Source organism: Alligator sinensis, unplaced genomic scaffold (assembly GCF_000455745.1).
Source record: "Alligator sinensis unplaced genomic scaffold, ASM45574v1 scaffold311_1, whole genome shotgun sequence".
In the NCBI taxonomy this organism is placed as follows: domain Eukaryota; kingdom Metazoa; phylum Chordata; order Crocodylia; family Alligatoridae; genus Alligator; species Alligator sinensis.
Genome location: NW_005842355.1, coordinates 813,368 through 840,697, shown reverse-complemented (window position 1 = coordinate 840,697; position 27,330 = coordinate 813,368). Strand labels below are relative to the sequence as shown.

Genomic DNA, 27,330 nt, shown 5'->3' with positions numbered 1-27,330 from the left:
CTGCTGTTAAAAACTGCCGTCGCCTAGTAATGCCGTGGTCTTGAACGCTGCCGAAGGCCTGACGTGTTTTCTGTGGAAACCTGGGTCCTGGCGCGCAGGGAGCTGAGTTTGAACAGATCCCTTTGTTCACTGGAGCCCTGTCGAGGTTGTTGGAGCTGTGTGTGGGCCCCTGGATCAGGGTCATATTGTGGTCTGACAGAAAGTGAAAGCTCTTCATCTGGTTTGATTTATAGCTCACTCAAGGGGTGGCCAACCTGTGGCATGTGTGCCCCAAGTGGCACAGGCAGCCTCTCTGTGGGGGATGTGGCAGATCAGGGAGGGGACAGACAGTATGACAGCAGATAGAGCAGGAAACAGAAAATGAAGCAGGAGAAGTGGCAGAGGAAAAGGATCCAAGTGGCTTTCAGGAGGGTGCAGTTCTCATTTGTGACATGCCTGCCAACAACATTGACCTCCCTGTGCTGATTGATTCATGTTGCAGGTGGGGCTCTGTGGATGCCCGTGTTCACGCACACACAGGGCACGTATCGGCGATTACAACTGGACAGGGTTAGGCAGCACTGACTCTGTTGCGAACCATGTGCAAGTTCTATTTTCCAGCGCCAGGCTGCACGGGTGCAGTCCAGCTGCCTTGTTAAGATGTTGCATGGCCAAGTCACCAGGCCACTGACATTACACTGACATCCTTGTAAAAGGAGCATGTGCAGGCACATTTTGCACACAGATGTGTGTTGAGCAATTTGTCTCTTCCTACTCTAATTTTGCTTGACTTATAATATTTAAGGAATGTTAAAATTCGTTTTGTATCTAATTAGGGACCTACCAAATTCATGGCGCGAGAACAATTTTCATGGCTTGGTCACAGCCTGAAGAGCTGATTTCAGGGTTGTTTTATGACAGCCCTGCCCTTTTGGTGCTAATTGGCCAAGAGGCCCTACCCCTTGGCACTGACTGGGGGAGAGGCAGGAGCTGGCAGCTGCCCTTTGTGCTGTCCCACCAGCTGGCACCTTCCCCTCCCAGGTGGGCTGCAGCAGCATCAAGGACCACTGGCTTCCTCTGGGGAGCCAGCATTTTCTTTTTATCATTTTTTTTTTCTAATTGATTTCCTGGGAAATGGCCACCAACGCTATTTTTTTGCGGTGATCACTCGTTTTCGCTGTTTCTGTGAAAATTGTGAAATCCCAATTTAAGTAGGTGTCTCTATATAATATTTCAAGTCTTGCCTCCCATTTGCTTTTCTTTCCCCCACTTCCCCCAAATCCATTACGTGGAAACATTGATCTCAATTGCATCGAGCAGCATGGGGAAATACCATGATTTCTAGTCAGACATTTGCCACTTGAATTAGATGAGTTACTTATAGCAGCAGGAAACTACTGTCTTCTGCGTGGAACTTTTTTCACTGGAGATGGGGAGATATGACAGTTTGTCAGTGAGTTTCACAGTTGTTATCAAAATGGTAGTGAAATGTGGACTGCCAAGGTTGTTGTCTTTGGAGATGAAAGGGGATCTAATTTTGTTCTGCAAGCATGTAGATATGGCAGCTTTGTTCTAAAAGATGGCATGGCTTTGTGCATGAGACTTCAGCCAACCACTATAGAGAAAGCATTCTCTAAGTCTGGCATAAGTGAACTTGTGCAGTTGTCCAGCGGTGACAGTGTGGCCTGCTTCACCTGCCTTCTAGCAGAGAGGAACGAGGCCTTGCTCAGTTATCAGAGCTGTGAAGAGCACAGAATTATTTCAGTGGAAAAACTGAGATCCCAACTCCTGGTCTCTTCTGGCTCTCAGCTTAGCATAGTCTCTTCCTAGGGCAAATGAGAGAGTTCCATCAGCAGCTCCAGCTCTGTGGAACCAGGAAGCATAGTAAATGCTAAGTCCAACGAGTGCTGAAAAGCATTTTGTGCATGTAGTGAAGCGCTCAGTGCCTTGCATCACAAGACTGGTCCTGAAATTGAATAATTATATTTAGGGTCTGCTAGAATCCACCATCAGTAATGTTGATCATTTTGCATCCCTTCATAGCACTGGAAGAATCCCTTATGATGCTTCTGTTCATTAACAATAATAGGGGCTTACTCTCAATATTTTAAAATGTTCCCTCAAGACCATTGATTTTACCATTTGATGATCTGGAATCACTTGTGCTATCTCAGTTCTGCAGTTGGATTATTCTAGATGTTGGCTAAACCACAATTGTCTTCAACGGGAGGGGCTCCTGACTGCAGATTTTCATTTTGCAAATATAACCCACTGAGTACATTCACTATGCCCAATCCACAGAGTCTTAGAATTTGTTACATCCACTTAATTGCTATAGAGTCTGCCTGTTTCGTTCAAGCTATAGCAGCTCTTATCATTGGGCTTGGTTCAGTGTCAGGTGTTGGTCAGGATGGCAGTTGTCACACACACAAACCTTGATCACAAGTAACTCCTAATATATGTGCATTAAGTGCCTTGAGCTATGAGACCTAATATTTTAAAATTAGGGCTTTGAAGCTATATCTGCACTGCCACCAACATGTGAATAAAACAGGGATAGACATACTCAAGCCAACTTTAATTTAGCAAGCTCAGATAACGGTAGCAGTGAACACGTTGCAGCAAAGACATCAGGTCAGGTTACTTGTCTGAGGGAGTGCTTTGGGGCCTGGGTGGCCTTGTACAGTCATGGCGCTGTGACTATACTGCTATTAGAATTCCAGGTATGTCTAGGTGCACCGCAAGGGCTTGTTCAGTTACGGTGTAGACACGTTCATTTCAGTTACCCATGACGTCAACTTTAAACATACTGTCTGCCTTGGCATGGAACTTTCTGTTGACTTTTCCCCTGTACAATACAAAAACCTAGATGGTTAGATGATCGATTTTATAATTGGACTCTGGAGTATACTAAGGCCACAGTGTTTGTGTTCTTGGAAAGGAAGCAAGTAGGTTATTGCGCTGGATAAATGCAGCCAAGTTTGAAATAAAGTTGGTAACATTTGTTTCTCTCTTTGTATAGATGTTGACTGGTGCTGGGATGCATGATGGAGCCTGTAACCCTTTCAGAACCACAGTCCCCCTTACAAAACAACTTGCCCACATCACCAAAGAAATTTCATGTTCTGGTGGGAGTTACTGGAAGCGTGGCTGCCCTGAAGTTGCCGCTTCTTGTCTCAGGATTGCTGGAGGTTCCTGGGGTAAGTAACTCTTATTGCAGGTCATTAGCATGCTATAAAAATGATGTTATCTTGCCACCTGTTTCTTTTTTCTTGGTACAGAGTAGATGGGTCAGTTAGCAGTGAAAAGCTGACTTTGGAGACAGCCCTAAAGTCTGGGCATTTTACTGTCTCTTCTTATTTAAAGTGCAGAAGCTATTCCTGAATAACTCTGGGTGTGGATACTTTTATTCTGGGGAAAAAAGAGCACCATTCCTGGTTAGCTCAATCCATTTGAAAGTTATTATTCAACTAATCTGCATTAACTCAGTGGAAAGACAGGCCTTTTGTAGGCTTTGCACAGCTAACTGGTGTAAAAACTATGGGCATTTTTACACATGCAAGCGCCACAGTGGCGACGCACTTATGAACTAAAACACATTGGAGGTGCTTTGGTTCAAAAGCTCAACACCACCATTTTCTGTGCGCTTATATGAATTTTGCCACTTATACAGCTGCACATGGCATACGGCACAGTTTGTCTCAACTTGCGTGCAGAACAGACTCAATTAATCGAGTCTGCTTCGAAGTGGCAGATCTGTGGTGTGTTGCAGGACAAAAAAGTGTGTGTATAAATGCCCTATGGGTATCAGTTAAGCAGATTTGGCTTTGAGATCTGTGGAGAGAATAGGTGCCACATGCTCCCTGAAACCTCAAGTCAGTAGTTCAGATCTTACAGTCTACATATGCCGAGTCGTTGACGCACACAATTTCAAAGATAGAAGCTAATGACAAACAAGAGGAGATGGTAGAAAATACATAATAGGGGCATCTACATGCACATGTCTTAGTGCCTGCAGTAACACATTTACCCAGCAGATGCTAGTCTTGGCCAGAAATGAAGAGACTTTGATGCCAGAAACAAGAGGAGGAAGGATAATAGTTATTACTTTAGATTAAAGTTAAAAGAATGTTTGGGGAGGCTTTACATTCTGGAAACAAGCCAATTCCTTGTAGAACATGGAGGGATGGAGAGAATGAGAGAAAAATTGTGCTCTTTAAATACAGGCCACATAAATAATTCCTTTCTACTGCCTGGATTGCTGGTTGACCTTTTTAATACCCTTTGCATTAAGTATTATCCTTTACTTCAGACTCACAGCTTCCAGTGAGATTCAGAAACAGAATTTAATATTTTAAATGCCACTATGAAACTAATCAATTGGTGGTAATAGCAAATCTAGAAAAGTTGGTGAAGGTATAGAGAGCTCTTAAGGTATTTGGGTTGTCAATCCCTACTAGCTGTTGTATGCAAAATTCAGCTGGCAGTGTGGAAGGCAGGAATGGATCCTAGTTATCTTTCCAGCTCCAGTAATTTCTGAATGTGTCTCAAGATTCCAGAGTAGCCTGGAGAGGACCAATGACAAAAGATGCAGAAATAGGAAGAGGTCAGATCTGAATAGCTCCAACCTTCATGCATTTCTGCATGCTTGGAATGTAGAGTGTTCAGGGATCACCTGGTTCCCACAATCCTTCGGTGTGTACAGAAGTGCTCCATTCACATTTTACAGTGCTATAAGTTAGAGCATTTTTGTAGCACTATAAATTTACAGCGCTCTTAATCATGACAGAAGTACAGTGTTTGGTGGGGAAGGGAACCTCTAAGCCTCCCTGCACTTTCAAGGCTGGGAGGCAGGGGGTGTTCTACAGCCTCCTGATGCTTCTCCACTGGTCAGAAATTTGACCAGTGTCCAGAAGTTATTTAAAGCCCTGTAGGTTGCTAAAGCACTATATAATATAGCACTTCAAATTTAATAGCTCATATAACAAAGGTTAATTAAAAGTGCTGTGCCCATTTTTAAGGTGCTGTAAGGCCATGCACTTCTGTTAAGTCATATCAATAAAGCGCTTTAAATGGTGAAAAAAGCAACTTCTGTACACACTTGTACACTTATTCGTAGTCACCTAAGTTTCCATCTCTAGGAGATGTGGATCACAGAGTCCACAATACTGTGCTCACTGCCCTGTTGCTCCCATCCCCTGTTGGTATCTGGAGCACCTCAACTGTGAAAGTAAAAGGAAGAAAGAGAATTTTATGCTTTGTGGAGCCTTGATCAAAGTACATCCCTTCTGCATGAATATTTGATAATTAAATACATTTTGCAGAAACCTGGTTCTAAATTCTAAGGTAAACCTTCAGGAAGGCTGCAGGCTACACAAACATTTGTGTGGGATGACTTAGAAGGGATCCTACCTTGAGCAGGAGGTTGGACTAGATGACAGCTTGTGGTTTCTTCCAGCCTCATTTTAGTGTAATTCTATGATGCTTCAAGGCAGACAAGGTTCTTTGGGTAAATGTGATATCTTTTATTAGACCAACTAAATAGTTGGAAAAATTGTTCTTTGCAAGCTTGCAGGCACAAATGCTGCTCTTAAACATGTAGAAAGTCGAGACAGAGACACAGAGAATATGCCTGAAGAAGGATGTTTGTGCCCGAAACCTTGCAACTATTTAGTTGGTCTAATAAAAGATCAAATCTACCTAAAGAACCTAGACCAACACAGCTATAACCAACAACGTTATGATGCTTCAATGCAGAAGCCGAGAAGTTTTGTATCAGCTTCTCTCAAAATAAAATGGGGTTTTCAATTAATGAAATAATGAAGATCCAGATAACTCTGGAGTCCCTGCATTTTTCTTGATAATAATAAGTTCTATTTATTTGTACAGTCTAAAGTCAATAAGAGTCTTTCAGTGACATCAACGGGTCCTGAATCACATCCTCTGTTTTCAGCTGTCTGCAGATTTTTGTATTGACAATGTAGAATTATCTTCAAGAAGTTGTCAGTGGAAACTGTTTAGGGAGTTAACTAAAGTGTTTGGTACCCAAGGAAATATGGTTGGAGGTCTGGGACTGTAGGATAAACATGTTAGGAAAAAGTTCCTTTTGAAAACATAAGCAGGGAAATAGTTACTGATGTAGATTGTTACATTTCAGATTTAGAACCCCCTTCAGATGAATGCAGAAATTAACACCTCTCCTAGGTACTCACTTAGACCTTCCAAGAACCTTGGAAGTTGAACACTGTATCAGTTAATATGTTTAAAGTTATCAGTACCATAAGGTCTGCTGAAGTAGAAAGGAATAGTGTGGCTGTTGGGAAGGTCTGGTGGTCACCGACATGCTCATACATTGCTTGTGTACACCAAATCATTGCTGTCACCGACCCTTTAAAATGACAAATGACAGATAAGCTCAGAGGAAGAGCATCAGCTGGGGGAGACAGTGAAACATGTAATCCAGAATTAGCTCTGGATGCGGATTGCCACTCTGCACACCTCTGGGTATTTGCTGAGCCTTCAAGCATGAAGAACATACCACATGACTCTATCACACTCCTCTCTATTAGGTGACAGCTACATCAGCTTATGGTAGCGCTTTAGTAAAGGAGCCACATGCTTATTGCAGCTATTATAGAGGCTCAGTCTACACATTTTATTTTTCTGGCACAACTATATTGGTTAGGAGTATGAGAAAGTTGCACACTTAACTGACATGGGAAAGCCAACAGAAACCAATATATAGACACAGTGATACTGGTAACACATTCCTTTTATTGGTACATCTTATTCTGTTCAGGAAACTAGCTTAAACAGGAGGACTCTCTTGCCAGGCTAAACTACATCTTTATTAGAAGAGTTCGTCAATATAGCTATGCCAGCAAACCTCTTTAAACCTAGACATGTCCAGAGGCTGTTACAGATAAACAGAAAGGAAAAATACCCAGGGGAAAGCAACAGTGGGAATACTGATTTCTTTCCAGCCTAAGAGGGAAGGACAAGAAAGACCTGTTCAGAACAAGTAAGTAATGAGCCCATCCCAGCAGAAACATGTGTAACAGCAAGAATAATTAATCATTAGAATAGGTTATCCAGGGACATGGTGAAGTCTCCATCACTTGGAGTCTATAAATCAAGATAAGCTGTCCTTCAAAAGGATGTGCTCTTGTTCATGCTGGGGTTGATACAAGACTTACTAGGTGAAATTTTGTGGCTGGTGTTACACAGAAGGTCAGGCTGGCCTTTGATTCTATAGAAGAAATGGAAGAAAGAGAGGATTTTTAATGTACCTTAATTCCAGCAAAGTGCTTGTAAACAAGCCTTTAGAAACACTAGACAATTTAACTGTACCAGTATCAAAGCAACAAAATACTTCTAATGTGGACCCAGTGGGCATGTCTACATGTGCAGTTAGTGCCCATGGATAAACTCCAGAGTTTATCGCTTGTGAGTTTTTTGCTCCAATGCACTCTGCTGTTTGAACATGCTCCTGGGAGCAATTAATTCCAGGGCAATCAGCTCTGGAGTTTATTCATACACAGCACATGAAACCCGGTCAGAGCAGCCCTGGCTGGCAGGGGCTCAGGGTGTTGTGGAGGGACTGGCTGGGACATAAGGGTGCTTCAGCATGGCAGTCCCTGTACTGAAGCACCAGTGCCCCAGACAGCTTCTACATGTGTGTGCTGCACATGCAAAAACTCTGCAGTAAGGTAGCACTTGTATTTACCCTAATTTTCTGTGCCCTAATAGGGGCACACATGTAGACGCTGAGACTTTTACTGCAGAGCTAATGAGTCAGCTCTACAGTAAACATCTCGTGTAGGTGCCCACTTACATCATAAGAAAATTCTGGTACCAGTATAGCTTATTCTGGCTTATGAATAGAAATAAACTAAGTGGATACAAGGCACTGTTATACCAATTTAAATGCCTCTTCACTAGGGCCCTTAACAATATAGCTGTATTGCAAAAAAAAATAACATCCCTATCCACATAAGCCTTGTTCACATTTAAAAGAGCTTGTGAGTATAGTTTTATTAGCAAACACTCTGAATGTAGGCACAGTTTATACCAGCAGAACACAAGTTGTACCAGTTACATGAACTAAATGAGGTGCAAAGCAAAAGTGTCATTATCACTATATCTACACTAGGGTTTTTGCCAATATAGAAAGGTAGTATAATAATCATAGACTTACTGGCAACATTTTCTAGTGTAGACCTGGCTACAGTAATACTAGTAACATTTTAAAGTGGAGATCTGTCATATAGATTGCAAATTCTGTAACAGGTGACCTTTAAATAATAACCTGTAGACTTTGAGATTCACATCTCATTGAAGAAATGGAATCGTCTGTAGTGGAGTTAACACCTTTGCTGCTGTTGGGTTAGAAACCAACTATTGACGATGTGAGGTTAAGAGGGAAATGATGGAAAAGGCTAGAAACTTGTGTGAGATTTCACACACGGGCTCTGAAAACAAGCAAAAATGTTTGGAAAGAGCCTGATGATGCAGGATACCCAGGGTAGGGTCCTCTTGTGAAAATAAGTTCAGGGAAGAAGGGAGGACAGGAATATACTGTACTGTATAAGCTACTTAAGATACCTGTGGGCATTACAGGCAGTCATTTAACTAGTACAAATGGAACTAACTATTTGCCATATCCCTTTGGCTTCATTATTTAAAGGCACTGTTTATTGCAATTTAAACCTGCCTCTACTTAGTTCAAGAACATCATGCTCTCAGTTTTTGGCACCTGATTAATGCTCCTTACATTCTTGCTCAAAGCCTGTTATTCAGAGCTTTTTCATTCCCTATTAAGCCTAGTTGCCTTGTTATTTAGAGGGCCATACTTTAACAGCAGCCTTGAAAAGATAACTCAGTTTCAGTGCTGGTAATAGTAATTGAGGTGTGCTGGACAGATTAACATCTACCCCATGTGCTGGGTGATTTTCTGATTCCCAAATGAGGCTGCCATATGCATCCTTAAAAAGTTCTGGGTACTCCAGCTAACTGCTTGTTGCTCAAATTGCAGTTTATAGGTATGTGCCCCTTCATTATGTTCTGATACAACCACTTCAAAGCAGTATAGCCTAAATTAGAAATGGACTCTTTTTTTATTCCATAGGAGGAAGGTCTACATGGCAGCTGCATGAATATATTAACAGTGACATAATTATACCAGTGTAGTGATGCTAGCAAATCTTCCTGTGTAGAGATTAGATTCTGCAGTTAACAGGAAAAAATTACCAAAAAGGGCTGACATTTTAGAGCTAGAATTTTCCACTTTCTTGGTTATCTTCATTAACAAGGATGGAGATAACAGACTAAGATCTTCATTGTTAGCCTGGCTGTAAAACAGATAATGTTGTTGAGATTGGTAAACCTGTTTCCTCACTGCAACCCTGATTGTAAGAGATACCACCTTGAAGCTCAGAAGTTGCACCAGCCTATGCGAACAACAGGAGTGCACATGGTTTCTGTCACATTGAGTAAATCTTCTAAATCCCATGAAAAAGTATATCGCTATGAACATTCCTCAAATTTTCTCATGGCTGCATCTCCTCAGGTGGAAGCTATAGTGAGAAGTACTGGTTTGCACTGGCCACCACCATTATTCCTGGCTTGGAGTAGATGACATGGTAAGAAAAATGCCTATACCTGCATCCTGACTGCTGGAAATATGTGTGGATATGCATCAGATGTTAGGGGAAAAGTGGTACAATTTATCTCCTTGTAGATAAAACCATGCAGTTATACCAAGGCTGATAGGCTGCTGAATGCAATTCAATTTCTTATGCAGGAGGTTCACTTAGATACAGTCAGCTAAATAAAATTCTTGCCGATCAGCAATAGTCCTAGGAAACAAGGATTGAGTCTACACAGAACAATGCTGTGCTGAACAGAGGTTCCTGAGTTAGCACTAAATGAGCCTACTTGAGCATCAGGATCAGGTTAGCCATGTCAGTGCAATGCTGCACTCAGCAGGGTAAATTAGATTTTGGCAGAGTGCCACACTGATGTGGTTATGCTTCTTCCAGAAGTCAGGCTAGGTTAGCTGACTTGAGTATTTCCACAAAGCACTGCCATTGTGCTACCTGTACCTATGCCCCAATAGGTACATGCTTTGATTTCTTCCAACCTGCAGCCCTTGGTGCCATGGTCTAGGGGTGCTTCCAGAGCCAGGCAATCTCGCACACCTTTTCCATGCATATCTCATGATCAAATAGCACCTTTTATGAAGCTTCATTTTTTGTCATCTTGAAGGTTTTTTTGCTCTGAATCACATTTCTCTTCCATCTACATAACTAACTCTAGTCATCTTCACTGGCCCAACCACTGTTATACAGTGGTTTATATATACAAGGGACCAAATGACTAAACACCTGTCTACTCCTCTGAGGAACTGGAGTGAGTGTCAGCACTCGCTTGAGCCTCATCTTTTCCTCAGTGCGCGGAAGGAGTAAATACAGATGTGAGCAGCAAGGGTAAGTTTTCTTCATATCAGAGCCGGATCCCAAATGCTTTGCCACCTATGTCCTCCTGCTTTTACTCCATATCTCATCCTGGCTTTTACATTAAGCTGTAATTATCTATCTTGCCCTCTTCTCTCGTTAGGTGGAAGTGCAGGTGGTCACCACTGAGAGGGCAAAGCATTTTTACAACCCCCAAGAGATTCCTGTAACTCTCTACAGTGATGCTGATGAATGGCAGGTCAGTATCTCTCCTTTTTTCACCTCAGTCTGCTCTCAGTGGTTGCTGAGTAATTTCTTTGCTGGCTCCATGTTTTATATAGGAGTTGCCATTTCAGATCAAGCAGTTTGTTCATCAATATGTGGATCCTTTTTCCAGACATGGCTAGCAGCTGCTGATGGCTCAGAGCAAGGCAAACCCTATCCTTCGGTAATCTGCTTAGTCATTCATGCGGATCCTGCATGTGAGACAAAATAATTATTTGATGATCCTATGCAATTGATCAGTTTTTCCTGAAGTATGAGCCTGGCAAATTGATTTTATTTTAGAGTCTTTGAATCCAAGCCCAAAGTAATTAAAACCACACAAGTAAAATATTGCTCTCCATGGATGATGGTGGTTTTCATTTTTATTACATAGATGCTTAGAGGTCCTGGCCAATATCAGATCTGTATTGTGCAGTGCTGTACAAACACAATGTAAGAGGTAGTCCTTGGTGCTAGTGTTTACAGTCTATATAGACAAGAGAAACAAAGCATGGAAGGAAAAGAGTGTTATTAGTAGATGGTGCTGCAACCTAACCCGGTCACCTCTTGGAAAAGACACCAGCTTATTGTGAGAGGATCCAGCCATTGGATTCTAGCATTCCTAAACTACTCATAGTTGGTTGAGTGGGCACTGTCCCTTGCTCTGGGTCACTTTGGCACATTCCAAGGTATGGTGCCCATGCCTGATACCTTTCCTGTATAGCGCAGTCTTGCCGACCTCTACCCTGGAATGAGGGCCTGGACCCTCTTGATGCCTGAGTTGCACAAACATGTTCTCCAGATCCATCTAGCAGTAGCTCTGGTTTCTCAATTAACCCTTTCAAGGGCAACAAGATAGAAAGGCAAAGAACACAGAGTTAGCAAAGGAATGTCCCAACTGTAAGCACTTTACTCTTAAATGGCACTAGATAGATACAGATCTTTGGGAAAAGAACACATTGTCCTGAGAGACAACCTTCAAGTCTAATCTCAGTCCTTCTGTTAATCTGCATTTGATAGGCATTCATAGATAGGCAGCCCTTTTTCTTGCCTTCTCTCTACCAGCCTATTGCAATGGATACAGCTCCACACACAGCAATTCCTTTTGAATATGCTGATCCTTTGATTGCTCTGTTTTGGTTTCCTACAAATAGATGCTCTACTTCACAATGAAAGTTGCAGTCCAAAGTGACAGTGAAAGTTGCAATCAAAAATGGGATGGAAGGCACGATGTGGTTTTCTCAATTTGACACAGACACACACCCAGTATGGTGTAGATTACACAGAAGCTGTGGCCAGTACCACAAACAGAAACCTGCAAGCCATTACCCTGTTAGAACAAACCTCACACTTTAAACAAATAGTAAGCCAAATAAATACACCAAAGATCTCTGCATTTTCACTTTTATGGATCATCAAACAGCCATTCCTAATTGTCCCCAGGCAGTTCAGCTCCATGAACTAAAAAAAAACAAGAGCATCCCAGTAGTCTGAGAATGTGTGTGCTCCAGGTTCCATTCTGCCAGGGCACAGTTCTCTGGCATGGATCGAGGATGTCTACATGCTTCCACTTGTAATGGGACTCCCAAAGTCTGTGGTTCCAACTACAACAGTGGTCTCCAACCTTTTTAAGTAGGAAATCACCTTTGGCATTTAAAAGCACCCCAAGATGTAGCATGCGCCATTGCCACTTCCCCTCCTCCTCTCCCCCCCTCGCCGAGCAGGGAAATCTGTGTGGAGGGAAGAGTGGGACAGATGGAGTCAGAGGGAGAAAAAATTATTTGGGGGCATGCCTCCCCAGCAGGTAAGTCCCACCCAGCCAGGGCCGCACTCAGTGTACCCCTGCTCCTGCCTCTGTGGCACTGTCCCTCACTGTGTTGGCCTTGATCTAACCCCGATTCCTTCCCTCCCTCACGGACTGACCTGCTGGGCTAGGGTGCATGCATGCATGCATGCGGGCGCTCAGCGCCCCACCCCAGCTTCGGATCAACTCCAAGAGGCTCCTAGATCTATCGGTAGATCGAGATCCGCTGGTTGGTGACCACTGAACTAAACTGAGCCAGAGAATCATATGCTGTCTCTGTAGTCTTGTGACGCCATGGAGTGAGAATTCTCTGACCAGTCAGGACTCAATGGTTGTTTCTACCTTTCTGAATAGAAGCCAGAAGTGGCTAAAAGCCACTGCAAAGCCATGGGTGCAGGCATGTGCTTGGTGTGCTTCACCCAATTTAAACAACTTCTGCTTGATTACCATTATTGTTAATCCTTGCTTGCAGACATTATGAATAATCACAGAATTATCCATTTCTCCTTAAAATCCAGCCCCAGTATTTGACTCTGTAAACTCCAACATCAGTGGATCCCAGGCTGACTGTTCATTGCATAGGTGAATCTTTGCAAATCTGATCTGTGCTCAGTCTTGTTGCAGAGTCTTACCTTATTCACTTCTTTATGGCTTTGTTATGTGAGATGAGTCCCTCCCATTTGTTTTCCTCTCGTAATTTTACTACTAATTATGATTCCTAACTGGAGACTTCTAGCACTTGAAGAGTCTTTTTTCTTAAGCACAGATCCTGTCACGAAGCCCAGTCAGTCCAAGCAGATTGAAATTATTTGTCAATCCTGCAAATAATTTGTATTTGTGGCAGTGGGAGACAGGAGTTTGTCCTGTATGAATGAGTTACTCTTTGCTATTTGTTAGCATCTCGTGGAAAGGGAGGAGAGTCCGTTGTTCATTGTCATTTGCATAGTCATCTGAGATCTTCAGAGAAGAGTCGAGTCAAATAGTGAGTTGTGAGCTGAAGTCCCACTCCAGGACCAGGGCTCTTGCACCAGCACTGCTAGGGTAGTGCAGCAGTAGGGGAGAGGGGTGTTTTCCAGAGGCACAGCCCTTTGAAAGAGACGGTTAACTCAGATCTCTTTGGCTTATCTCTGCTGAATTTTCCAACATGAGTTAGATCTCCCAAAGTACTTCTGTGTCAAAGTAAGGGATAGTCTGGCTGTGCTTGCACCTGCTAACGCTCCCTTGCTTTCTAGCCTGCCTTCTTCAGTTCAAGGCTGCAAGGGCATACATGGCAATCTTTCCCTGCTAGGCAGTGGAGTACTCAAGAGCTTTGTACTGCTTTTCACAAGCTGCCTCCTAAACCATGAGCAGCATTGCCACGCCCATGCAGAGCTCCAGATGGACTTTTTAGCCTTGTGTGCTAGTTCCAGCTAGCCTGCCCCCAAGCTAATTGTGGCTCCACTGCTCCTGTCTTAGGAGTTAGTGTGATAAGCAGTACCACTTCCTGAAGGAGTAAGCATACCACACAAGCATGGATCTTAGAGAGCCATTGCTGCATGTGGAATAACTGCTGTTTGATGTCTGCTTTGAAATACCATAAGTGCAATGGGGATCATGATATAAATGCACGTGTTTCATCTTCCATCTGAGTGTAAGGAGACTTGCCCTTTCTCACATAAGCACTCACCAGTATGCATTGCGTTCCAGTGAAAGCGACCCAAAAGCTTTCCAGGCCTTTCAGTGAGGTACATGGGCAGAGGCCAGGCACCACCTTCTTGAAGTGTCATAGTTCAAGACTCTGAGGCATATTGACAGGGCTGAGGGCAGGGGGCCCAACCTTGGAATGGTCGGAGTGCTGCAGGGCATTGGCCAAGCTGGAATAATAGAAGTTGCAGGTCAGGATGTCTGCGAGTAGAGCCTGCTCGTGTTACGCCTGGCTCCAGTTAAATAAAAAAGTACTATTTTAAAAAAAGCTTGAGCTTTTCATCTTTTTTTCTTTTACGAGTGAAAGAGCCCTGCCCTGGAAAGGTGGTAGGAAAACAATCTATTCCGGATGCTGCCTCTGTTGTGGCTTTGGGTGACTCATAGTGTGAGCAGTCTGTGGCCCTGAAACACACTTCTTGTTGCCCTGTGGTTTTGTGTGTCCTTTAGGGTTTAAGGCACCTGATCTTGTTCACTTCTACTCCTGACATTTACCTGCTCATGTGCCCTAGCTCCAAAATCAGATAACTCCCCTGGCAGCATGAAACTTCTCTGCAAACTAGAATGATCACCTAGAGAAGTCAGAGCTGAGAAAGGCCAACTTAACTCTATCTGGTGATCCTACAGAAATCTGGGCAGGAGTGTTCCCTGTGTTGCAGTCATAAGGCTAATGTTTTCTAACCTGCCAAAATCCTACTTCTAAAACGCCCCTGACTCTATGGCTTGTTGCACATGAATAGGCGTTGAAGTCAATAGTCTGATCTACTCTACAAAAGTTTACAGGTATAGAAAGATATCATGCCTTTCAGCCAACACAGCTGTGCCAGCAAAGCTATCTGAGTGGACGCAGCTCTGCTGACAGAAGAGGGCTTCTACGAGCTAGGAAGTGGCATAGCTAAGCAGGCAGAAAAAAACCCTTTTGTTACTATGGTGCATCTCCATGGGGCACAGCTGTGGTAACAGCAGCCCTGTAATGAAGATGACTTTAAATTATATTCAGAAAGGGAACTTAGTCTCCTAGGTCATCGAGGCACTTTGGAAATTATTATAATGGAGCTTCTGCTATTTCCTTTGGGTGGATATTTCTTATTCCGAGAGAATTTTGTTCTGAATGTCTGAGATTTAGGAGCGCTCTGTAACAAATGCCCTCTTGTGTGCTATGGGAACTATAGTGGTCTGACACATAGATCTGAGAGCAATAGAGACAAGATTATTTGTTACTTGTCTGTACGCCACCTAGTGCAAGGAATACATTAGAGGCCTTGACACAAGTGCCTCCATTTTGTATGCATCATCCATTATATAAAGATAGGAGCTATATGTTGTTGCTTTAAGTGTGTAACTAGAAATTCTGGGTTAAGCTGCAGAAGTGTGGCTAAAGCAGAAAGCCCCAAAAGCCTGTTTCCGAGTGACCACAACATGAGCATGAGTCAGTAAGCTTGGTCAGCAAAAGAAAGCAATCAGTTAACGTGTCCAGCTGAACTCAGTCAGATTAAACAGAGCACAAGGCTTTAAATTAGATAGTCCAAGCACATTGTATCATAGCTTATCCATAAATGTAGGAATAATTGATGCAACCAAATGTATTAGATACAGCTTAGTGTTAATAGATGTATTTATGTTAGGTTTCTTAGGGCAGCCTTATCAGTGAAAACCATAAATAACCAAAACAAACTGGTGGCACTTAACATTCCATCCTGGTGAAGGAAGGCGATTAAGGAATCCTTTCTTCCAGAAGTATAACTGTCACAGCAACATAAATCCCAACTAATTGGCATCTTCTACATCAAGAAGAGAACTGGTTCAGTCCAGTTCCAAAAGTTTCAGTGAAACAAAGAGATTTGAATATATCCAATCAAAGTGTAGATAAATGCATATTATTAATTATTGTATATCTATGGTTGTAAACATGGGGAGCATTGGGGAATAATTGACCCACGTTGTTGGGGAAATTGAACAACTAACAAGAACTCAGAGATCCTTGGGTCCAGCCTACACCCATCCTCCCAGGCACGAGGATGCTTTTTGTATTTCCATTGACCTGAATGATAGTTAAATGTATGTTTAGCTTTCCAATAAAGTAGTTCCCTTGAGAAAAGATAGGCATCCTGTCTCTTTATTCCAGGGCCCTGTCTGACAAAATAAGCTCCCTCTGTCCCAGCTGGGAAAAGAGGACTTCCTTTCACCTAGCATGGTGAAGCCTTGCTCCTTGATTGGGATTCCTCAGTGCTGCCTTAATATAATGGCATCTGTTGAAAGAGAACAGTAGGAGGTGTGTGACATTCAGGGTAGTAGCACTGTGGTCTCTTCTCTCCAGCATTATTAGGCTTTGCTCCATATGTGTGTGCCTCTTTCTACTGGCGCCAGTTTTCTTGGTTTAGTGCCTGCAAATTGGTTATTATTGCTAAAATAGTTGTACCTGAAAAATTTCACTCAGCTCTATTAAGCATGAGGAGCCATATGGTGCCCATTGTTGTATTATGTGTAGCTAGAGGGCTCAGTGATCCAACCATCTCTGTTACTTACAGCTGTGGAAAGACCGCTCAGACCCAGTCCTCCACATTGACCTGAGACGCTGGGCTGACCTGATGCTGGTGGCTCCTCTGGATGCAAATACACTGGCAAAGATAGCAAATGGGATCTGTGACAACTTACTGGTAAGTGCATCCATGACTGGGCCTCTCATCCAACTGAGTTCAGGCTAAAGACATCTGTTCTGTTCCTGCTTCCCAGTTTCTCCCCTATGTGCTTTCCTTACCTTCCAGGGGCAGGGACTGGCTCTGCATTTGTATGGCACCTAGCACAGTGGATGTGATGGACCAAGTTGTAGGTAGTCTGACGTAGTGGTTAGGCCACCATAGGATGGCCAGTCAGAAACACGGGTCAGTTTGGACTTGAGAAACAGATACAAAGTTACCAGATCTAGGGGAAATCCAGGGGCAAGGTCCAAATCACAAGCCAAGTTGAAGTTCAGGAGTCAGAGACTGAATTAGCAAATCCAAGGGAAAATCCAGAAGCCAGAGTCCAGGAACAGAGCAAGCTGGGTCAGGAAACTAGGAGTATTAGATCACAAAGGCCTGCCAGGGCAGACCTTCAGCGAAAACTTTTGGGGGGCCTGGAGCCTGCTGCCACAGATAAATGGGAAAGCTGTTGTACGAGCAGCCAGTCAGGAGACCCAGACAGTAACCAGCTGGGGTCATTAGCTGGGTTAGGGCTTCAAAGCCCCAGGCATGTGTGGCCAACTAGACAGGTAGCCCAGGCTGGGCCGCCTGTTAAGACCCCTGACAGTGGAACTGCTAGTTGTGATCGCAGTTTCCATAATAAGTAGGACTCTGCGAAATTTCTCTGGCAGTTCTGTTTCAACGCTGTTTCGACTTGTTTCGAGCTTGAAACAGCAAAATCGAAACGAAACAGAGAGCTTCGAAACAGCCTCGAAATGAAACGAGGCAAGTCAAAACGTTTCAAAATTTTAAAAACATTTCAAGTTTTGAAGCTCAGGCTGGGCTTGCCTGCAGGGAAACAGCAACTAAAGTAAGGAGAGGGAGGGGGAAGTGGGGGGGGAAGGAGGAGTGCTCTCATTATTGACTGTGTAGCTGGCTAGTGACTGTCATCCTTTCCTGAGGTCTCTTCCAATCCCAGTGCTCTGGGGGAGGGATGGAAAAACTGCATAAAAGGCAGCATTGTTTGGACTGCCCTGCTTTCTGCCTTGGTGTCAGTTGAGTGAGGGCTCACCTTAACACACGCACAGTGGCACCCACCCATGTTATGAGTTTTGTCTGTCAGCAGCTAGAGGTGCAGGGCCCCAGAGCCCCTGTACCTATCTCCTTGACAGCTGGCAGGCTTCGTGGCCTCAGCAGGGGCTAGCAAGCCTGCAGTTTTCACTCTGCTGCGCCTTAACACGCATACAATGTCACCCATGTCAAGTTTTGCTTGTCTGCATCTTGAGGTGCATTTTCCCCCAAACCCCTGCACCTGTCTCCTTGAAACTTGGCAGGATTTGTGGCCTCAGCAGGGGCTAGCATGCCTGCAGTTTTGACCCCACTCTGGCTTAACACACACACACGATGTGAGGTTTTTTTTGCTTTCAAGACTTTGAGGTGCAGTTTCCCTGAAACCCCTGCACCTATCACCTTGAAACTTGGCAAGCTTCATGTCCTCAGAAGGGACTACCATTCCTGCAAGGTTCATCAAAATCAGGCTAGAAATGACAAAGTTATAGGCTGTTTTGAGCTTCCCCATTATAGCCTATGGGCGAAACGTTGAAACAGCGGAACTTTTTTGAAGAAACGAAACAGAACAGCAGTTTCGAATCAAAATGAAATTCAAATCAAAATGCTGTTCTGTTGAGACATTGAAACACAAGTTGAAATGGAACGGTACCATTTCGCACAGCCCTAATAAGAAGTAATAATAAACTGATCTCTTTTGCCTTCTCTATATGCTTCTCTCTCTTCCCATGGGCTTCGTGTCAGTCTCTTTCCAAACACTTTTACTCTCCAATACACATCCCTCTGGCCCGTCTTACAATCTCATGCCCCTCCTCTTTGTTCTGTTGGCTGATTTTTTTTTTTCTTTCTTTCCCCCCCACCCCTCCCCCCACCCCAACCTCCCTTACATCTACATCCTCACCATGCCCTTTACCCTCCCCCTTCCCTGCATGCACATACATTCTCTTGTCAGTTTGCCCTTCCTCTTGTCATTTTAGACACAGCCTGGAAAGACACCCATGAGATCAGATAAGTTTGTTTACTTCCTGCCAGCCCTCCCTTCCTCACCTAAATGCATAACACAGACATCCAAATCAGCACACTTGCACATGTATTTACCTCCCAGTTTCAGCCACAGAGGGTTTTGTGCAATGTTGTTTTTCTGGTATTTAGAGTAGCTTAAGCTGAAGGTGTGGAAAAGAGACTGGTCAGAGAGGGTGGAAAAAGGGAGTCATCTTCTGTACTTGGTAAAGACAGGCTGATCAGGAACTCCTGTGTACCCAAGTGCCTGGGGACCAGGGACAGGTTTTCATTAAATAGGAAGGGTCACACATTTTTTAGGACTCTTTGAAGAGCATACAGATCTGCACGTGTAGCAGTAATGCAAACTGTTCCCTCAAATCCCTGTCCCTGAAATGAGTGGAGAGTGGGTGAAATGAGGTATATATCTAAAGAAATGTGAGAAGCATTTCCAAGCTCTCAGTGGCTGAGCTCCACTATTAAGAAAAAACAAAGCCACCATAAATGATTAAAATAAAGCTGCAGGGATGGTTTTCACCTAAGTGAGGAGGTAAAATATTTTCAGCTATTTCAGAGCAACAGGAAGCCTTAGGAAAGACAGGAGAGACAGATTGCACACTCTCTCCTAGACACTTAAGTAGACCTAGGCACTCAAGTACAATCCTATTCCACCCTGCTCAAGTCCCTGAAAATCCATCTGTTCTCCTACTTTTGTAACATGCCTTCATCTTAGCCATAAGAGCAAGTCACAAAGCAGCAGAGAGAGGGAAAGGGAGTTCATCCATCTTTAGTATTTACTATTAAGGACTTGAGTAGAGTGGGATAGGATTGCACTTAGGCATCGAAGTGCACTCAGGCACTTAATAGGTGGAGTAGATGCTGGCCCAGGTTGTTTTCTTATTCAGTGTTTGTGGAGCTTGGTTATGTTACTATAGAAATATAAACACTAGTAACAGTGCAAAGCCCATGAAGATCTCCCTGTGCATTAGAGGCAAAGAGGGTTTACATTTCCACAACTGTTAGTCTTTTTTGGGGACATTATAGAGGAATAAGACAAAATATTGATGTGGACGTGTCAGCTCACACCTAGCTGGGAATCCAAGTTAAGAGGATAAGACTTTAATTGTTCTGGGAAAAATGCATAGCACACAGTACAAAATAACAGGCAGGAAGTTGACTGAGCATGATGCGACTCCAACAGAGATCCTATTTCAAGTGTAAATACCTGGAAGGATGCTATAGCAAACTTGACCAGCTTGAATCTCATTATATTCTGTCAGCTCTGAAAGCCAGACAGAACTGGCTGAGCCCTATTTTGACAAGCATGTTTGGAAATGACCATCAGTTATCTCCTTAAAACTGGATTAATGTTTAGTAATTTCCAAATTGTGTATCGCTGTAACTTTCCTTGTAGTACAGAGCAGCTACCTGATGCTTGACATGTTTTCTAACATGCCAGATATATTTATCATACTCTATGCTAGGTATATCAGTAAAAGAGGCAATACTTCATTCACTGACAAGATTACACATCCAAGTAATTCTCCTGTTAGGCAAGGGCTGTCTAACTGGTAGCCCATGGGCCGCATACCACCCAACTGTCACTTACCCTATTGCTCTGGCTGCAATAGTAACAGTCAGAGGCTCTAATCTTCCTCTCCCTGGCTTCTGCTTTCTGCCTTGCCCCAGAGGGCAGGGTAGAGCAGCACAGCACAGCCCATGGTGCCAGGGAAACCATGCATGGGGTCCTAGCAGGGTGTGGTGCAGTGGTGTGGTGCAGTGGAGGAGCGCATAGCCAGGGGACTGAGATGGATCAAGGGCACTTACACCTGCACAGAGAGTGCAGCAGGTAGAGGCAGGGAAACACTCGCATGTCCAGTGCAGCAGGGAGCACCTGTGTGGTCAGTGAAGCAGAGGTGTGCCTTGGGGCCCCGTGGCCTGCACTGGTAGTGTCTATTAGAGCCCACAACATGCGATCCCTGCTGGTGTGACTCACACGGCGCATGGTCCCCTGGCCTCTAAGGAGCTGAACAGCCCTGACTTAGTCAAAATGACTCATTTGCCTTTTTTTGATATTGCACTTTGTGGTGGGTATAGCTGAAATGCAGTCTGTGGAGTTCTGCAACATGGTCTGTGGCCACCTTTACATTTACTGTGAAGAGGTAGCCCATACAGGCAGTTGTTTCATGTACATAGTGATTCATCTGCTCCCTTGGCTTCAGATGGACTCATCTGGGACACTTTCTCTCTGCAGCTTTCCAGCCAGTCTTTTCCTATTAGAGCTGAAGCTGCTGCAGTCTCACTTCATCTAATGCAAATCCATGGAGGCTGCTAATACATTGCCAATGTGACTAGGCTAGATTTGAGCACCACAACCCGAATGAAGGTGAGCCTTGAAAAGGGGTTAATCCAGCAATATAGTGAAGAGAGAAAACTAGGGAAGGCAGCAAAGACACCAATGTTAAAATTCCTGGCTTCTTTTTGCAGACCTGTGTCATCCGTGCATGGGACATGACCAAACCTTTCCTGTTCTGCCCTGCGATGAACACAGCGATGTGGGAACATCCTATCACAGCTGAGCAGATAGAGCGACTGAAGGGCTTTGGCTACACAGAGATTCCTTGCGTGGTGAAGAGGCTGGTATGTGGAGATGAAGGTCAGTCCTTAGCTGCTTTTTCTCCCATGAAGTTCATGGAGCAGTTGATACTCTCAGGGTGAGAAAACCTTCTTGCCCTATGAACTTAAGAGTGCTGCAGTATGTAAAGAAGTGCCATTGCCAAAGTTTAGTAAAATGTATTGGAAAGAAGCTCTGATACAAACCAGGAAGAAATACTTGAAAATATTTTACCAGTTTTTAAAATCCATGTAGATCTTTCTCAGTGATAAGAGTCTGGACCAGAACCAGGAGTCAGGATTACTGGTCAAGAAGTTGGCTTAGCCTCCTAAACTCAAATCCACCTAATATTTGAAAAGTAAATGTTACTAACCATTGCCCATAGATTCATAGAAAAGAAAGGCCAAAAGGGACTTCAAGAGGTCATCTAATCCAACCTCTTGCTCAAAGCAGGATCGCTCCTGTCTAAACCATCCAAGACAAACATTGTTCTAACCTTTACTTAAATTCCTGGCAAAGAACGTCCCACAACCTCTCTAGGTTGCCTGTTCCAGCACATAACCGCCCTCATAGTGTAGGATAGGAGGATGGACAAGAAGAATGGTCCTATGTTCCAGCCAGGATTCTGTTCCATGCTCTGCTGAGTTCAAAGAATCGTAGAAAATTAGGCTGGGAAGGGACCTCATGAGGTCATCTAGTCCAATGTCCTGCTTAAAATGGGAGCATCCCCAACTAGATCATCCCAGGCAAAGCTTTGTCTAGCCAGGTCTTAAAAACCTCCAAGGATGGAGATTCTACAACCTCTCTGGGTAACCTGTTGCAGTGCTTTACATCCTCCTAGTGAGAAAATTATTCCTAATATCTAACCTAAACTTCACTTCCTGCAACTTGAGACTGTTGCTCCTTGATCTGTTGTCTGCACTACTGAAAACAGTCTAGCTCCATCCTCTTTTGAACCCCCGTTTGGGTAGCTGAAGGCTGCTATTAAATCCCCTCTCAGTCTTCTCTTCTCTAGACTAAATAACCCCAGTTCCCTCAGCCTGTCCTTATAAGTGATGTGCTCCAGCCCCCTTACCATTTTTGTTGCCCTCCTCTGGACTCTCCATTTTGTCCACATACTTTCTGTAGTGGGGGGCTCAAAACTAGACACAGTACTCCAGATGTGGCTTCACCAGTGCTGAATAGAGGGGAATAATCACTTCCCTAGACCTGCTGGCAGCACCCCTACCAGTGCAGCCCAGTATGCTGTTAACCTTTGCAACAAGGGCACACTGCTGGCTCACAGTCAATTTATTGTCCACTGTAACCCCCAGGTCCTTTTCTGCAGAGCTGCTGCCCAGCCAGTCAGCCCCCAGCCTGTACTGGTGCATGGGATTGTTCCATCCTAAGTGCAGGACTCTGCACTTATCCTTGTTGAACCTCATGAGATTCCTTTTGGCCTAATCCTCCAATTTGTCAAGGTCGTTCTGAATTCTAGCCCTACCCTCCAGCATATCTACTACTCTCCCCCCCCAACTTGATATCATCTGTAAACTTGCTGAGTGTACACTCTGTGCCATCTTCCAGGTCATTGATGAAGACATTGAACAAAACTGGCCCCAGGACCGACCTCTGGGGCACCCCACTTGATACCAGCTGCCAACTAGACATTGAGCCATCGATTACTACCCCCTTAGCCTGATGCTGCAGCCAGTTTTCTATCCACCTTAAAGTCCATTCATCCTGCCCGTACTTTCTTAGCTTGAGTTCCCACAGCCTTCCTATGTGCCCCGGGACTAGTCTCACTAGGACTCAAATTCCCAATCTGTAAAATGGGAATCAAATTCCTATTGCACAGTGTCTGTGCATTAGGATAACTGCACTGAAGATTGAGATGCTCAGATACTATAGCAGTGGAGCCAGATGTATTGATGGAGGAAGAAAGCTTGTTTTGTGTGTATTTTAAATACTTTTGAGTTATCATTAATTAGACTTGTGTGAATAACTATATTTTTTGTTCTTCCAAGAACAGAAAATCTATTTTAGCTCAACCCTCAATGAAAAATATTTAAAATTTCTGGCATATTGAGGAGTTGAATAAAAATTCATTGCAAGCAAATGAAGAATTTCTTTTGACCTGAAACAAAAATATTTCATTTTATTTTCAAGCGTTTTTGATGTAATAGCAGTACATTTTCTAAATGAATTGTTTCACACTGAAATGCATCAACTTTTTAATTTTTTTTTCTGATAGGAACAGGTAGGTAAAATCAGCATGAATTCACAGAATGTTTTAGTACCTGAAAATTGGCTATTTTTGCTAAAATAATTGCAGCTGAAAAATTTCATCCAGTTCTATTCATAATAGGAAATTAGGTCCTATAATGCAATAATTATAAATATAACTTGTTTAAGCAAGCACAGGTATAGTAATATTTTTACAACTGTCAATAACAAGCACAGTTTATAAGGAAAATAAGATGTTCATAAATTGTCTTTATGCTTCTTCACTAGGGACTGCTTCCACTGCTCCTGATCTTTCAGGAATACAATGCACCTCCACAAAACAAAAACCTTTTTTGGAATTGAGTTCCAATAAGTGTTTATGGTTGGGTAAATACATTTATATCACTTATAGCTTGGTTAAAACATACCAGACAATAGCAGTTCCACTGGAATTCTTACAGTGTATTATATCAAGTGTCTTACATATCTGTGATTACGCTAAATGGGAACAACCCAGAGAAGCTAAAACCAAAGGCATTTTGGGAGAAGGCAAAAAGCTGTTTGGATCACTATGCCTTCCTTTTCTCATCTTTTCCTTCATCTATCTATCAAAGGTACTTACTGCTGTAGTTCCTGAATGCCTCCCATTTTTAATGCATTATCCTCACAACATCCTTCCTTTGGGTAAAGGCATACATACTCTGTAGGACGAGTGAGGCAGTAGGGACTGTGACTTAAGTATTTTTCATGTTATTCCATAGAAAATACTCAGGATGTAGGAAGGAACACAGTTGCTTTGTGATAATGAGGCCATTTTAGGAATCTTGAGCCATTCCTGATGCCCACAGTTTATGGTAGTGACTGGCCTTTTGGACTTGACAATGGAATTTGATCTTGCGGTGTTCTGCCAGTGCTTTTGATGCAATTCACTACAAAAAACTTCTTGGAAAATGCATTGGCCCACTCTATTGCTGTGATGCTGGATTTCATTAGGTATTACAGTTGTGCAGTGTCCTTGGTACCAGGGTTTCACTGTATGTGTGACTTTGCTCTGCAGGTCGAGGTGCCATGGCAGAAGTATGGACCATTGTGGAGAAGGTGAAGATGACCTTTTCAGAGAGGGACTTGCCAACATAGAGCTGATCCCTTGATGTCAGTTGCGTATCTTCTTCCTCCTTGATAGCTTTTTCAGTGTGAGGATGAAAACAGCAAGAGCTCAGATGGGATGGTATGAACTTTTGAAGCGCTGCCTTCAGCTGAGAGAACAAGTGCTTGTATCTTGGTACCCCCAGCTGTGGCTCCAAAACCTGATGCATTGGTATCAGGACCTTCTGGAACTGAAGCCAAGGTTATATATATGTGTGCGCTAGGGCCCTGTGCCATCCATGTATATATATGGATCTTCATAAACAAAAGAAGTTATATTGTACAAAGCCAGTAGTCCCGGGTTATTTTCTATGGAATAATTTTAAAGACACTGGATAAAGATTCTCCCGTCTGCTCCAGGCTTAGCATCTTCACATAGGAGTCAGAGAAGGCCTGGTATAAAATCACAATTGTTGGGAATGGTCCCAGCTTCTTCCAGGAAGAGACCCTTTAAGGACGAAAAGAAGAGCACTGTTGTTGAAAACCTTGTACAGCAGCTGCTCCCACCTTCCCCTTTTCATCAAGAGGCATCGTCCTAAAGAATTTATATTTCCCTACTGGCATATAGTGAGACAGCTCCTAATGTACATCCAAGGAGCTGTTTGCCTTTTTCTTTGGATCTCATCTTAGTGCCTGATTTGCAATCTCTAAATTTATTTGAATGTATTTTTAATGCCAGTGGAGGAAAATACGTGACCGAAAGAGAGAATTCATGGCCCTGAAGGTGTCTTTGCCCTTTGGTATCTATTGATGCATAAGGATGTAGACATCAAATGAAAACCAAAATGAACTCTTGGCATCACCCTTTGGGTGTACCAGGGCTTGGGATCACCACATTTGGCCATTTTGGAAAGTCTGGGATAGCTGTCTGGGGGAAACTAAACTTAACTTTGACATCCCTCTTCAGATGGAAAATTAACTGGAGGAGGAGGTTGGGAAATCCTGATGGCTAACACCTCGGGTTACGTTAGTCGGGGGCCCTACAGTTCAACCTGCTCCTTTGAAACATGAACTTATCACCTGAGGGAGTTGGGAATGAACTGGGGAGGGGGTGTGGTTAGTGCCCTTCCTTGTACACACCATGGAGTTCGTTTACAGATCCTAGAGTTTGAGTTTATTTTTAACTAATGTCAGTCAAATATAAGGCTGTCAGCACAGTGTGTGTGTTTCCTGGATTTGGAGCAACCTTCACGCGGTGTAGCCCGAGGGAAAGGTTATCTCCAAATGTGTGGTTTCCTTATCGATTCCACACTAAAACTTCTGAGCTTTCCCACATTCGCTGCTTTCCTGAGGATCAGACCCCGTGGGGTCCGGAGCTGCTGGGGATAAGGGCAGGAGGGAGCATTGCAGCCTTACAAGTAGCAGGAATATCTTGGTAGCGTGCTCCATTGTAGCAGTAAGAATTTTGCTGGCAAAGGGATGTTTAAATGGCTTCTAATCCTGTCTCCTGCCACTAGCAGTAGCATATTGCTGGCAGTGTTGTCTTATGCTGGTGAATGACTGTAGAGCGATGCTTATGTTTATGGAACATGTCTTTATACTGTTCGATTGTTATAAAGCTTTTATGATACTGACACAAGATCAGAGCCAAAGCCCACTGACATCACCTGGGAAGACTTGGATCAGGTCTTCACCGTGCGTTACAGGATCTTTGGGTGCGGATATGACACACGATTGCTACAGAGTATTTTACCCCACTTTTTACTCCCCCTAGCTGGCTGTCTAGCAGGTTTATTGCAGTGTGGCCACTAGGTGGCAGAAAGCCAGTTTGAATTGAACAGAAGGCTAGCTGCAGTGAACCCACTAAGGAAGTGAACAGGCACCAGCGTCATTTATACTGATACACAGTTACTCACTTTCTGAGGGCCAAATTTACCTCAGAGTAGAGTGACTTACACTGGTGCAAGTCTGTGTCATGTATCCACTGCCCTTTTGTTATTGAGTAAGGACAATTTACTGTATAGAAAATGCATTAGGTGTCAGCATCCTTTAAAAAAAAAAAAAGTCTTATGGTTACAGTAGGAGTCAGGACTTCTGGTTTCAATTAGTGACTTCCAAGCCCATACAATAAGTCACTTACCCTCTCTCTGCTTCAATTTCCTCATCAAAAATGACAGATTACAAAATTACTTTAAGAAGGTATTTGTTGAGAGGACTAATTAGTTAATGCTTGTAAAGCACTTGCAAATCCTCAAATCAAAGGAATTAATTATACATTAAAGTAGAGCTTAATGCACAGCACAGAGGAGGGAGGAAGGGGAAAATACGAGCAGACAGTGGGATGATTAGCAATATGTAAAGAAGAAATGCCTAAAACAATTCAGGCTGATATTTATTTCTAAGCGATAACATCCCGCTCTGTTTTATGGCTGTTACAAAATTAGACATCAGTGTGCCAGTGCATGATCCTTTGTGTAATTGTTGCTTGGTACCTCAAATAAATGCTTTTTAAAGGTA

The 27,330-nt window shown here is 43.4% G+C and overlaps 1 protein-coding gene across 5 annotated transcripts in view; it reads left to right on the top strand.

The window, feature by feature from the left end:
- The window catches only part of PPCDC (phosphopantothenoylcysteine decarboxylase), a 27,671-nt gene extending 341 nt beyond the window's left edge, over window positions 1-27,330 (top strand). For 2 of the 5 annotated variants that reach the window (XM_025210557.1, XM_025210556.1), the window contains exons 2-6: window positions 3,002-3,179; window positions 10,597-10,692; window positions 16,710-16,838; window positions 21,396-21,622; window positions 24,785-27,330. In XM_025210557.1, coding sequence (XP_025066342.1) covers window positions 3,024-3,179; window positions 10,597-10,692; window positions 16,710-16,838; window positions 21,396-21,622; window positions 24,785-24,878 — 702 coding nt within the window. In that variant the 5' untranslated portion in view covers window positions 3,002-3,023 and the 3' untranslated portion in view covers window positions 24,879-27,330. The remainder of the gene's footprint in view (window positions 1-3,001; window positions 3,180-10,596; window positions 10,693-16,709; window positions 16,839-21,395; window positions 21,623-24,784) is intronic. The other 3 variants (XM_006029085.3, XM_025210558.1, XM_025210559.1) reach the window with 3 other exon arrangements.